We start from the raw sequence: 13,992 nt of genomic DNA on the forward strand, positions 1-13,992 counted from the left end.
AACAAAACGCTGTGTATAGAAATGGTAAGAGAGATAACGAAGGCAGCCCAGTGTTGGAGGAGTGCTGCGGGTCATGGAGATAACGGAGAGATAACGAAGGCAGATAACAGAGAGATAACGGAGAGATAACGGAGAGATAACGAAGGCAGCACGGAGTTGTGGAGTGCTGCGGGTCATGTAGATAACAGAGAGATAACGGAGAGATAACGAAGGCAGCACGGAGTTGTGGAGTGCTGCGGGTCATGCAGATAACAGAGAGATAACGGAGAGATAACGAAGGCAGCACGGAGTTGTGGAGTGCTGCGGGTCATGCAGATAACAGAGAGATAACGGAGAGATAACGAAGGCAGCACGGAGTTGGAGGAGGCGCCAGCGTCGCAGAAGTCTGCTGTGGGAACATTTGGGATGATGACAGCGGAAAGAAAATGGAAGCTAGAACTGTGACTATGTGCAGGCATTGCGCAACACATATTCACTATGCTAGTGCAACACATATTCATTATGCTAGTGCAAGCATTGTGCAACACATATTCATTATGCTAGTGCAAGCATTGTGCAACACATATTCATTATGCTAGTGCAACACATATTCATTATGCTAGTGCAACACATATTCATTATGCTAGTGCAACACATATTCATTATGCTAGTGCAAGCATTGTGCAACACATATTCATTATGCTAGTGCAAGCATTGTGCAACACATATTCATTATGCTAGTGCAAGCATTGTGCAACACATATTCATTATGCTAGTGCAACACATATTCATTATGCTAGTGCAACACATATTCATTATGCTAGTGCAAGCATTGTGCAACACATATTCATTATGCTAGTGCAAGCATTGTGCAACACATATTCATTATGCTAGTGCAACACATATTCATTATGCTAGTGCAAGCATTGTGCAACACATATTCATTATGCTAGTGCAAGCATTGTGCAACACATATTCATTATGCTAGTGCAAGCATTGTGCAACACATATTCATTATGCTAGTGCAACACATATTCATTATGCTAGTGCAAGCATTGTGCAACACATATTCATTATGCTAGTGCAAGCATTGTGCAACACATATTCATTATGCTAGTGCAACACATATTCATTATGCTAGTGCAAGCATTGTGCAACACATATTCATTATGCTAGTGCAAGCACTGTGCAACACATATTCATTATGCTAGTGCAAGCATTGTGCAACACATATTCATTATGCTAGTGCAAGCATTGTGCAACACATATTCATTATGCTAGTGCAACACATATTCATTATGCTAGTGCAAGCATTGTGCAACACATATTCATTATGCTAGTGCAAGCATTGTGCAACACATATTCATTATGCTAGTGCAACACATATTCATTATGCTAGTGCAACACATATTCATTATGCTAGTGCAAGCATTGTGCAACACATATTCATTATGCTAGTGCAAGCACTGTGCAACACATATTCATTATGCTAGTGCAAGCATTGTGCAACACATATTCATTATGCTAGTGCAAGCACTGTGCAACACATATTCATTATGCTAGTGCAAGCCTGGAGCAGCTAATTGGGAGCTTCATATTTATTATGCTAGTGCAAGCCTGGAGCAGCTAATTGGGAGCTTCATATTTATTATGCTAGTGCAAGCCTGGAGCAGATAGGTCCTGTTATCACGGAGTTACAGGCGATAAACGATTTTTGATGGTCACAAGTTTACTTCATTAGGGACTGTTCGTTATTTATTTAAGGGGCTACCGGAGGAGTTTTGGGAGCATTAGTCCAAAAAGACGTGACCCTCCCTCACCAGCAATACATTTTTCTATGACCCTCCAAAGTGATTATGAAAAAATCACTGTCAACTTTTTCCGGGTTTATCGCCTACTGTATTTTAACGTTTTCACATATTTGGCCATAAGCCGTTTATCATAGGCTATCACGAAACCAAACTACAAAGGCGAACACTTTAACAGGGGGAATTAATTGGGCATGAATCATGCTGAACGCTATTTCGCTACCTTAGAATAATAAGGTTCTATCTGCGTTTTGAGTAGGTACAACCGGGACGATTGAAACGGGGACGAATGAAACATTCCGGTTTTCTCCGAGTGCAACGATGATAGACAGTTATCATTTGGACAAAACATGGAGCATATTAACCTCCGTTGCTCAGCCAAATGCCTTCCTGTTACGTCCTGGTATCACGGAGTTACGAGCGATAAACGCTTACTTCATTAGCGGTTTATTTTTTTGGATTATTAAAGAGTGTTTTTCATTTAAAGGTTTGACTTCGTGCTTATTCAGTAGAGCATTTAGTGCTCTCCCCAATCCCAGACGTTCACATTGCATGTTTGTTTGTAATGGATGCAACCGCGAGATAGGCTATGTGTTTGACAATGAGCAGGGTTGCCAGATTGGGCGGTTTCCCGCCCAATTGGGCGGTTTTGCAATCTATTTTGCGGGCAAAAATGGGTTTGGGCGGGTGTATAAAAATTGGGCTGGTTTCGGATCAGTTCGGCGGGTTTTTGTAGCCGAAACAAAGGCACTTCAGACCCTTCTTCCAGCGACCGTCTCTGGTCAGCAGGCAGCAGTCTCTCACTCACTCACTCACACACCCTCTGGCTGACGTGCCCCCCTAAACTCACAACAGACACTCTCAGCTCACGTCACCTTATGTATCGAAACATGCATTCTAGCCATATAAATGGCATAGTGCATGGTATTTCCATAACCGCGAGATATGCGCTTCACAATGACCGCAATTGGTTGTTAGATATTCACAGCAGACAGTAAAGCCCAGCAGTAATTTATCCAAATTAACACATATTTCAAGTACCATTCATGATGTTGTCAAATATTGAAGTTGTGGGAAGTTTTTAGCTGTATGTTTCTTTCGTCCCCCATGTCGTTTCATTTATCCCGGTCTGGAGGGACGAATGAAACAAAACGCATGTTCGATTTCTCCTTAAATAAATCCTGAATGGTTTTGTTCAGAGCTGAAAATGCAACTGTATTTGACAGAGGACCGATGTAGTTTGCTTGTGACAAAATATTAGCTTTCAGTGTTTTACGATGTCTTTGTAAATTACGTTTAATTAAAAAGTGTTTCAGTCCGGTTCTCCCCTACTCTGGCGCAGACCGCCATTCAAACACACAGCTCGCGGGGTTTTCAAACTTAGCTAGCTGACTGACAATGTCAATATGCCAAAGTGGGCAAAGAGCATTTTGTCATTACAGTCAATCTCTTCACGAATGTGCACACTGCTGAAAGATTACCTACGAGACAGAATGGACTTACCCCTTCTTTCAGGGTTGATGGATGTGCGCAGGTCTTGCGCGAATGGCTTGACATAGGACTACGGCCCACGTTCCGTCCAGCCCGACAGTTGTTGAGGAAGTTTGACAAAGCCTAGGCCTACTAGAACTTTTTAATTATTTTTAGGCCTAATAACAATTGCTCAAAGCGATTTTCACGAAGGGCCTAGGGCCATAGGCCTATGTTTTTTGTGTAGAGATGGCCCATGCATGAACGTTCTGCTTCTGCAAAGAGCGCACTGACACCCCTGTTCGTTCAACGCGACTTTCATGAAAACTAGGATTAACTGCCTGTCAGGTAGGCCTACTAATTGTTCTAAATTACAGGTGTCAAACTCAAGTTTGCCTTTAGCCTATATCTGGCGTATGAAAATATTTTTTGCGTGTAGTTGCCATGCATGGACGCACTGCTTCTGCAAAGAGCGCACTGACACTGTCCTAAATAGCCTATTCAGCGCGATTTTCATGAAAACTCTAGGCCTAACTGCCTGTCTCAGGGAATATATAGCGCCTAGGTAGGCTATTAATTAATTGTTCTAAATCACAGGTGTCAGACTCAAGTTTAACTCAAGCCTTTAGCCTACATTTGGGGTAGGCCTATGGAAATATTTTTTGTGTAGCCTACAGTTGGCCCACCAGTTATGAACGCACTGCATCTGCAAGACACTCTTCATATATCCACTCAATGTTTTTATGTTAGGCTAGCCTACTGAATGCTTTTGTTCCAAGCGTCTATTGACACTAAACAGACAGATTAATAGTCTATGTTTAGCCTATTGCATTATTTTCCGTAACATAAGCTTATAGAATAATAGTCTGACGTCCGTGTAGCCTACTTTTGCGTTCATTTGATTGAATATTGTTTCTGAAATTGGATAGGCTAAGTCGAAAAATGGGTCATTTTAAAACTTGTTAATGATTTTAATGTGTTTAAATGAGAAACAAGCAAAAGCAAATTTGGGCGTTTTTTTGTGCATTCTCGCGGTTTTTGACGAGGTTTTGGGCTGGAAAACCTTGCTGGCATCTGGCAACACTGACAATGAGTTGTTAACAGAACCAAGACCTATAGCCCAGCAGCAATCTAGGGACTGATCGTTATTTATTGAAGGGGCCACCGGAGGAATTTTGAGTGCTTCAGTTGGAAGTTGCATGACCCTCTCTTGCCTGCTAGAAATTGTTCAATGACCCTCCGACAGAATTGTTAAAAAAGACATGACCCTCCTCTGCCAATTGTCTTCCGCCCGCGCCACAGCCACACACTTTGTGATAACGTTCTTAAATCAATCTTTCCCGTGAGCTTGCATACCAGTCCTTCCTTTTCAAATGTGTTGCGCCTGTTTGCACAATTTCACAAATAATCATATGTGATTAATAGTATGACAAATAATCCCTGTGCACGGGGACCGAAACAATGCATGCCAACTTTTTCCGTGTTTATCACGTATTTTAACTTTCCCCGCTGTCTTGCCGTTTTAATGTTTTCCCGTAGAATATCCCATATTTTAATACTCTCATAACAGCCCTGCCATCGGGCCTGTCTCTGTGTTGCCCTGTTGCTACCCCTTGCCCTTCCAACGAAACAGATGTCTTCAAATCATCGTTTTCCTTGCTTGAAGGCGAACTTAGAGTGATGTTAACCTATTTAAGTTTAACGGCGCGATTGTCATGAGAGCACGATTCATTGGCGCTTGCATGTTCGGCCTTATGTCTACGTGCGCACCTGAGGCTACTCAGCTGCAAGAGAAATAATTTCCCCTGTTTGTATGTTCACTGCAAGTTGGCCTACCATAACTTACCAACTCTGCACTGACTGGCTATTTATATTTTTCTGTGAAATAAGCAAATGTATTTGTTCAACTTTATGAAGCAGAATTACGCATAGGGTACTTGGAACATAATACATTTGACAAAGGACAGATGAATGTTGCTAGTGACAAAATATTAACTTTCAGTGTTTTACGATGTCTTTGTCATAGGGAAGTGTATAAAGCAGTTTAATTAAATGGAATGTTAGTTGTAAACAAACGAGCTACTTTCAGTGTTTTACGATGTCTTTGTCATGGGGAAGTGTATAAAGCAGTTTAATTAAATGGAATGTTAGTTGTAAACAAACGAGCTACTTGGTGAGGCTTGGCCTCACAGATGCGCTCCTGCCTTAGATGGCAGGAAAAATCTTCACGATAGGCCTATTAACTAACCACCCGATTCACGTTGGCTGGGGGGAAGGGGGGCCATCAGACAATTGTGCCCAGTTAATCCGGCCCTTCCCCCAAAAAATCACACCTTCCCACCTCTGACAGCTTAAAAGAAGTCAAGAGGACTCCTTACTCACAGACCTATTCACAAACCTGCGGTTTTGAAATCCTATGCAGCTACAGGAGCTTCCAGTCGCGAGGAAGCAATTTTGCATTGTAGGCATAACTAACATGCAATAACGCCGCCAACAACAAGCAAAACTAGGCTAATCATTGTCAACATGTAAATTAAATGTAACATTATTGTGAATCAAATTAAAATGTTCTCTTTTGCAAACGTAGGCATAGTAACAGAATAATTTAATAATGTTACAAAGATACTACATCAATCCGTATGTTTCATTGGGCTACTATGCTATTTGTTTTGCCTTGATTAATTTAGGCTAGGCCTTTTTATTCAGGGGCCATATTCACAAAGAATTTTAAGGCTAAAAGTAGCTCCTAACTGGCGAATTTAGGAGCAACTCCTAAAAATAATGGGCGTGTCACTCCTAACTTTAGGACTCCTAATTTTTTCACAAAAAGTAATTCACGAAGCATTTTAGACCTAAAAGTAACACCTAAGTCTGGGACAGCTTAAGTCGAGAGGACTCCTAACTCACTAAGACCTATTCATAAACAGCTTTTTTGTGGCATTTTACATTGCGATGTTTTGAAATAGCCTATGCGCAACAGGAGCTTCCAATCGCGAGGGAACAATTTTGCATTCATAAAAGGGATGCAATAATGCCACCAAGAACAACCAAAACTACTCATTGTTAACATGTAAATGAAATGTAACGTTTCATTGTGAATCAAATTAAAATGTTCTCCTCTTTGCAAACGTAGCCTAGGGATATGGTGACAGATTAATTTAATAATGTTGCAAAGGTAGGCTACTGCATCAATCCATAGGCCTATGTTTCATTAGGCTACTAAGCTATTTGTTTTGCCTTACTCTTTATTCATTTAGGCTAGGCCTTTTTATTCAGTTATTAATCATCTTCCGTCCTTCGCACTACTTGTGTAGCGCACGCATTCTCCGACCTGTCACCTGTCAGTCATCATCGGAAGAGAGGTGTTTGGAATTCCCGCGTTACAATCGTCAGCCAATCAAGGTGGTCACTTCAGTCAAGCTCGTGCATGAGTAATGACGTCATCCATAGCCACGAAGACTCACTCCTAGTTTAGGAGTTGTCTGAAAGGCTTTGTGAATAACTTTTAAGAGAAAACTCCAATCTAAAATCTTTAAGTGCGATTTAGGAGTAGCCTACTCCTAGTAGTAAGATAAAAGCCTTTGTGAATAGCCTACGGCCCCAGTTATTCATCATCTTCCGTCCTTGTGTAGCGCACGCATTCTGAGACCTGTCACTCATCATCGTAAGGGAGGTGTTTGGAATCATGCCCGCGTTACAATCATCAGCCAATCAAGGTGGTCACGCTTGCCCATTTACCCAAATTAATGGTCGAATATTACTGATGATCATTGTTATTTAAGAACATGCAGTGTGCGTAGGGTACCAAAAACATATTGCTCGTAAAAAAGCAGAATAACGCACATTCTGGCGGGTCTGTTATTTACTGTAGGCTGCGCAAACCACATGCCTTTATTTTTGGCAAGCCTGCATTCATTCATTCATTCAACCTTTATTTATTCTCGGAGGGTCATTGAGGGAAACCCTCATTTTCAATGAAGCCGAAATTACAGAAGCGAAGCAAAGCGCTCCACAAACAAGACAACATTCGAGGCCTTCTGTTGAAGAATTTTATATAAAGCCTGCGCTGACAGTAATCCTCCTGCCCCTGATAGGCCTACCACAGCTGTGGATAGTGTGGAATGTTCAAGTAATAACACAATCCAATGTGTGTCTCAATTGTCTCCCGCTGACCACCTCACACATTTCTCTAGATTTTGCAACGAACTTACATGACACAATGCCATAAAATATGCCAGTTTTAGGACACAGAATAATGTTTGTAATGATACCAGGTAGGCCAGGTATTGTCGAAGGTGCATGGTGAAGTGAAATTCTTACTTTGGAAAACAAACATGTGCCGATATCATCGCCGATCATCAGAATATTGCAACAGATTCTGTGTTCTGGACTGTAGGTAACTTGTTAAGCCAGTGGTTATCAAACTTTTATTTCATTCCCCACTGATCAAGGGGCATGACTGATGATAGTGGAGATAACGTGTTATCCCGAGGCTTTTGCAAGTCAGCATCTTCGACGGTAGTCTATTAAAAATATACGTTTTCGATGTCCCAAACGGAGAGCCATACTTTATTGTTTTTAACGATCTCTATGCTACTCACAAAAATGTAGGCATGGGGACATGATGAAGTAGGTTATCCAACTGTCGTGTGTTAAATTATTGTGATTACGAGCCAGTGGTTTTCAAACATTATGCGTGACTCGGACATCTAACTAAATGCAACAGGCTCATATCGTCCTCGCATTCGCAAAATGAGGACCAGTGTTTTGTCAAATTGCAAATAGCTATTCGTTTTAACTATTTTTTATGATAGTAGCCTATACAAAAAGCACTTCATACTATCTTAATCTTGGAATATGGGGAGGGAAGTGGCGCGTCTGCAGTCATCCAAATATGAATGTAATTCTGCGGCATAAAGCAGATGTAATTGTTTATTGTACAGAAAAATAAAAATGACATGTCAAGCAGTCAATTGACTACATTGCAGTCAAGAAGTAGGGCAAATTAATTTACGAAACCAAAACGTGGGTCATAGTTGTCTAAGCCTCTATTGCGTAGCCTGTTAAAAACGTCGCCAGATAGTATTAAATCGGCAACAACATTGTTTTCTGCAGAAGCCTACCCAAGGCTACAGATTAATTCTGAACAGTTATTTCTCTACTGGCTCAATTATCACACCACTGTTTTGATTTGCGTAGTTGCGTTAACCCCAACACTGACAATAATGTAGACGGCACATTTCGATTTCGATTTTCGTGTAGTCAAGCCTTAAGCACCCAAGTAGCCTAAATCGAGGTAATGTTTAATTATGCATGATTTATTTTGTTATTGAATTCGTAGGCTGGGATTACTCTCGGCAACAATTATGTAAGGGACGGCAGGCAGAGCGATGTACAGTGGCAGAGCGACGCACAGTGGCTGAAAGTGGTACTAAAGCTTCACGCAGCTTCACGCCTCGTAATGCGCGAATGAAGTGGTCATTTGACACACAAACCCCCCACCCCCACACACACACACACACACACACACACACACACACAGCCCAGAGTCTATATTTGCGATGATTAAGGGGAGTGGGCTACATGAGCGGCCCCTCCTCCAGTGGCACGGCTCCGATGACCTCCCCTGTGTGCAGGGGAGACGTGTAAGAAGCGGGATCATGTGTAGAACGCCGGTCATTATTGGGAAAATAGGTCCCGACAGGGCGAACCGGACCCCGACGCGCAGCAGAGGAGTCTTGTTCTGCCCTGAAGGGACTTATTTTCCCAATAATGACACACACACACACACACACACACACACAGGGGATACAGCACAATGAACAGGTTATACCTGCAGGTATATACACACACACAATAAGAATAAGAGAGACAGAGTGAGAGCTAAAGTGTGTGTGTGTGTGTGGGAGACTGCACCTGGCCCATTTCATTAAGTAGGGGAGGTGGTGCAGCAGGTGTGTGTGTGGGTGTGTGTGTGTGTGCGTATGTGTGTGTGGGAGACTGCACCTGGCCCATTTGATGAAGTAGGGGAGGTGGTGCAGCAGGTGTGTGTGTGTGTGTGTGTGTGTGCGTATGTGTGTGTGGGAGACTGCACCTGGCCCATTTGATGAAGTAGGGGAGGTGGTGCATCAGGTGTGTGTGTGTGTGGGAGACTGCACCTGGCCCATTTGATGAAGTAGGGGAGGTGGTGCAGCAGGTTGAAGGTGTAGTAGGAGTATCGAGTGATCTCTGTTAGAGTCCACGCCACCAGGAACAGTAGCACACTCTCTGTATTCTGGACCTGCAACACACACACAGACACACACACACACACACACACACACACACACACACACACACAGCATCAACACGGAGTAGGAACAGAACCATGCTCTCAGCATTCTGGAGCTGCAGGGACCAACACACACACATTCAGCAAAGGTACTCACGTTCTGTCTAGACAACACACACACACATACACACACACGCACACACACGCACGCGCGCACACACACACACACACGCGCGCGCACACACACACACACACACACACAGAGCACACACGCACACACACACACACACAGAGCACACACACACACACGCCTGTTGATTTATTTTCTTTCCTGCCTGCCATGGATAGATGGATAGGGTGGGGGTTGGGCAACTACATCCCCTCTGACAGAGTCTCCAATAACACCCACCTAACAGTCACAGCCCCCTATAACACCTAACAGTCCCCAATAACACCCACCTAACAGTCCCCAATAACACCCACCTAACAGTCACAGCCCCCAATAACACCCACCTAACAGTCCCCAATAACACCCACCTACTGTAACAGTCCCCAATAACACCCACCTAACAGTCACAGTCCCCAATAACACCCACCTAACAGTCACAGCCCCCTATAACACCTAACAGTCCCCAATAAGTAAGGGATAACCGAGGTGTCCTGTTAACTGTTCCGTATAACTGGACACACCTCGAAGGCCGTTATCCCGCTTATCACCCGGTTGCCACTGTAAAGCAAAGGAAACACGCGGTTCCGTTTAAAAAGAAGCTCACTAGTTCAGCTTGTTGTACAACTTTCGTTGGCCCTATAACAGCGATAGCATGGACAGTTAGTTTGTTTACAGTTGATTCCATTGTTGCGAAGCCTGCAACCGTCGTCCTACTATGGTTGTTATAGTTACCATTCATAAGCATTGATATGGAACGGTGTCCTGTTATTCCGAATTAATAGCCACCCCACCAGCCAATCAGAAAAGAGTATTTCTTCTCTCCGGGTGATAACACCCACCTAACAGTCACAGTCCCCAATAACACTCACCTAACAGTCCCCAATAACACCCACCTAACAGTCCCCAATAACACCCACCTAACAGTCACAGTCCCCAATAACACCCACCTAACAGTCCCCAATAACACCCACCTAACAGTCACAGTCCCCTATAACACCCACCTAACAGTCCCCTATAGATGCCTGTTTGAGACGTTTAGCTAGTTAGATGGGCTGTTCTAACACTGCCGGAGCTCCATTTGGCCTGGACGAACCGTCAGAGCATCAGGTTGCACTATTTCCCCTCAGAAGCCATGGATGAACAGTGAGGTCAGACTCCTGCTGAAGGCACGAGACATCGCATTCAGATCAGGTGATGCTCAAGCCTATAGCTCAGGGGTCACCAAATGGCGGACCGCGGTCCGAGTCCGGACCCTGACGTGATCCTATCCGGACCCGGACCATAAAGCCTAATTTAGATTTTCACGTAAGATTTCAAAGCTGCGCTAAATGTTTCGTTGGTTAGGATAACAGCATTTACTTCAGGAGCTTCAGGAACCATCATTTCGCTTGCTGCTACTCAGCCAGTGAAATCTGTACATTCTGATAAAGTCGAGTCAGTGAGTAAAGTAGCCTACTATGGGGAAGAGATGATAGCCTGAAACGAGCGAGGAGAGGAGACGGGACGAGAAACAATCAGATGGATATCTAAGTTAACGATAAGTAAGTTATTTTCAAATCATCAATTGCTCAAAGAGGAGAAAGCTAGACAGTGAGAACAGAGCTTTATATAACTATACGGGGGCAATACCATGCAAAACTGTCACGTCCGTAACACCAACTACATGTAAATATGGATGTGACAGTTTTGCGCGGAATTGCCCTGGACCTCTTCTACATATTCTAACACAGGCGATTTTTAAAAGCACCAATTTGAAGCACCTCTACTAGACAAAGCATATATTTTGAGCAAGCATAGGGTAGGCTAGGCCCATTCAACAGTGAACTGAGACCACAGAATATTTTACGATTTAAGAAGGCAATATGATTGATCCACCACAATCTAGTTAAGCCTACATGCATTCACTGCCCAACAACGGGATGTTCCTGGGTTTCCAGGATTTTGGGTCAACATAAAAACTTGCTGATTAATGGGTTCAAGGAACCAGCTGTGGAATATCCATCCTTGTCTCAGCTCAAATTTTATTTTAAGTTCACGTTAAGATCTTAAAAATAGCCAAGGCTACTCAGTTTTTCTCTTATCTTGCCTTATTTCTTCTCATTTTGAATGTTGCCTTTTAGGCTACTTATTTTATTTCACATTAAACATTAGGCCTACAACTAGGCTCCATCCATCCATCCTAATATATCCTATCCAAAGGCATTGAACGAGCAGTCTCCAAACAGGTCTCTGACTTCCTTTCACAGAACAACCTTCTGGATCCAAATCAGTCTGGGTTCAAAAGCGGCCACTCTACCGAAACGGCTCTGTTGTCTGTAACAGAAGCCTTAAAAGAAGCCAGGGCGACCGCTCGGTCATCAGTACTCATTCTGCTTGACTTATCGGCTGCCTTTGACACGGTTAATCACCGCATCCTTCTCTCTATACTCGCTAACATGGGAATCTCCGGTTCTGCTCTCTCCTGGTTTGAATCCTACCTCACAGGACGCTCGTTTAACGTATCATGGCTTGGTCAGCTATCTGCACCTCACCATCTCACCACAGGGGTCCCCCAGGGCTCAGTGCTGGGCCCCCTTCTCTTTGCTATCTACACCACCTCCTTGGGACAGATTATCCGTTCGCATGGCTTCTCATACCACTGCTATGCAGACGACACACAGCTCTATCTGTCCTTTCCACCTGATGGCCCCTTGGTTTCAGCACGGATCTCGGATTGCCTCTCAGACATAGCTACATGGATGAAGGCACACCACCTCCAGCTGAACCTCTCAAAGACTGAATTACTGGTCCTCCCAGCTAAACCTACCATACATCACAACATCAACATCAAATTTGTCTGTTTCACCTACCAGGACTGCAAAAAATCTAGGAGTTGTTCTCGACAACCAACTAAACTTCTCAGATCATGTTGCCTCAGTCGCCCGGTCATGCCGTTTCGCACTCTACAACATACGGAAAATCAGGACTTACTTGACTCAAGATGCTACCCAACTTCTGGTTCAGGCAATAGTCATCTCACAACTCGACTACTGCAATGCCCTCCTGACAGGTCTCCCAGCCTGCACAGTGAAACCACTTCAGATGATCCAGAACGCGGTGGCGCGCCTGGTCTACAACCAACCCAAAAGGGCACATGTTACCCCGCTGCTCATCCAGCTACACTGGCTACCTATGGCGGCCCGCATCAAATTCAAGGCTCTAACGCTTGCCTACAAAGTAGTCTCCGGTTCTGCTCCCACCTACTTGAATGCCCTCATACAGACATACGCTACCTCCAGACCGCTGCGCTCCTCAGACGAACGACGTCTAGCTCTACCACCGGTATGCTCAAGCCAATCCAAACTTTTCTCATCTGTTGTTCCTCGTTGGTGGAACACACTGCCAGCTCCTACAAGGGCAGAGACATCCTTCTCCATTTTCAGAAAACTCCTGAAGACCCAGCTCTTTAGAGAACATCTCCTCTCATAGCAACACTTACAACAAGTCTTACTGATCCTAGCACTCACCAGCCGTCTCAAACTGACAAGTAACTGTTAAAAACAGCACTCACTGATGCACTTATTCTTACTGTACTCTAATGTTTTTAAATTGTCCTAAAATTGTTGAGAACTGCTCCAAAACTTAAACTGTTTACTATGTTGTTAGTCGCTTTGGCTAAAAAGCGTCAGCCAAATGTAATGTAATGTAATATATAACACGCACGTTAAACATTATGATGCTCCGGACCTTTGCTTGAGGAAATTTTCCGTAACTGGACCTCGCTGAAGATTAATTGAATACCCCTGCTATAGCTCATCCAGGGCTAATCTGAAAAGGTGATGAGCTGAACCACTTCTACGGCTGCTTTGATAGGGACAACAAGGATGTGGCCATTAAGGCTGTGGTCTCTGTAGATCACCAGCCCCTCACACTCTCCACCACCGATGTATGTGCGGCACTGAGCAGGACTAATGCACGTAAGGCTGCTGGTCCTGATGGCACTGAGCAGGACTAATGCACGTAAGGCTGCTGGTCCTGATGGTATCCCTGGACGTGTTACTCAGGGCCTGTGCAGTGCAGCTGACTGAGATTTGGACTGACATATTTAATCTGTCACTAACCCAGGCAGCTGTCCCCGCGTGCTTTAAAACCACCTCCATCGTGCAGGTGCCAAAACGATCCACTGCAACAAGCCTTAATGACTTACGTCCAGTTACCATCAGAACAGGAGCACAGAGGATCTCAACAGCACTTCACTCTGCCCTGTCCCACCTTGACAAAAGCAATACCTATGTGAGAATGCTGTTCATTGACTT

General features: G+C 43.9%; 1 protein-coding gene across 1 annotated transcript in view; it reads right to left on the minus strand.

Annotated features, from left to right (window-relative positions):
- The window catches only part of hacd1 (3-hydroxyacyl-CoA dehydratase 1), a 33,272-nt gene that overhangs the window by 12,117 nt on the left and 7,163 nt on the right, over nucleotides 1–13,992 (minus strand). Inside the window, exon 5 of the mRNA XM_042068165.1 lies at nucleotides 9,416–9,537. Coding sequence (XP_041924099.1) covers nucleotides 9,416–9,537 — 122 coding nt within the window. The remainder of the gene's footprint in view (nucleotides 1–9,415; nucleotides 9,538–13,992) is intronic.

Source organism: Alosa sapidissima, chromosome 17 (genome assembly GCF_018492685.1).
Source record: "Alosa sapidissima isolate fAloSap1 chromosome 17, fAloSap1.pri, whole genome shotgun sequence".
In the NCBI taxonomy this organism is placed as follows: Eukaryota; Metazoa; Chordata; class Actinopteri; order Clupeiformes; family Clupeidae; genus Alosa; species Alosa sapidissima.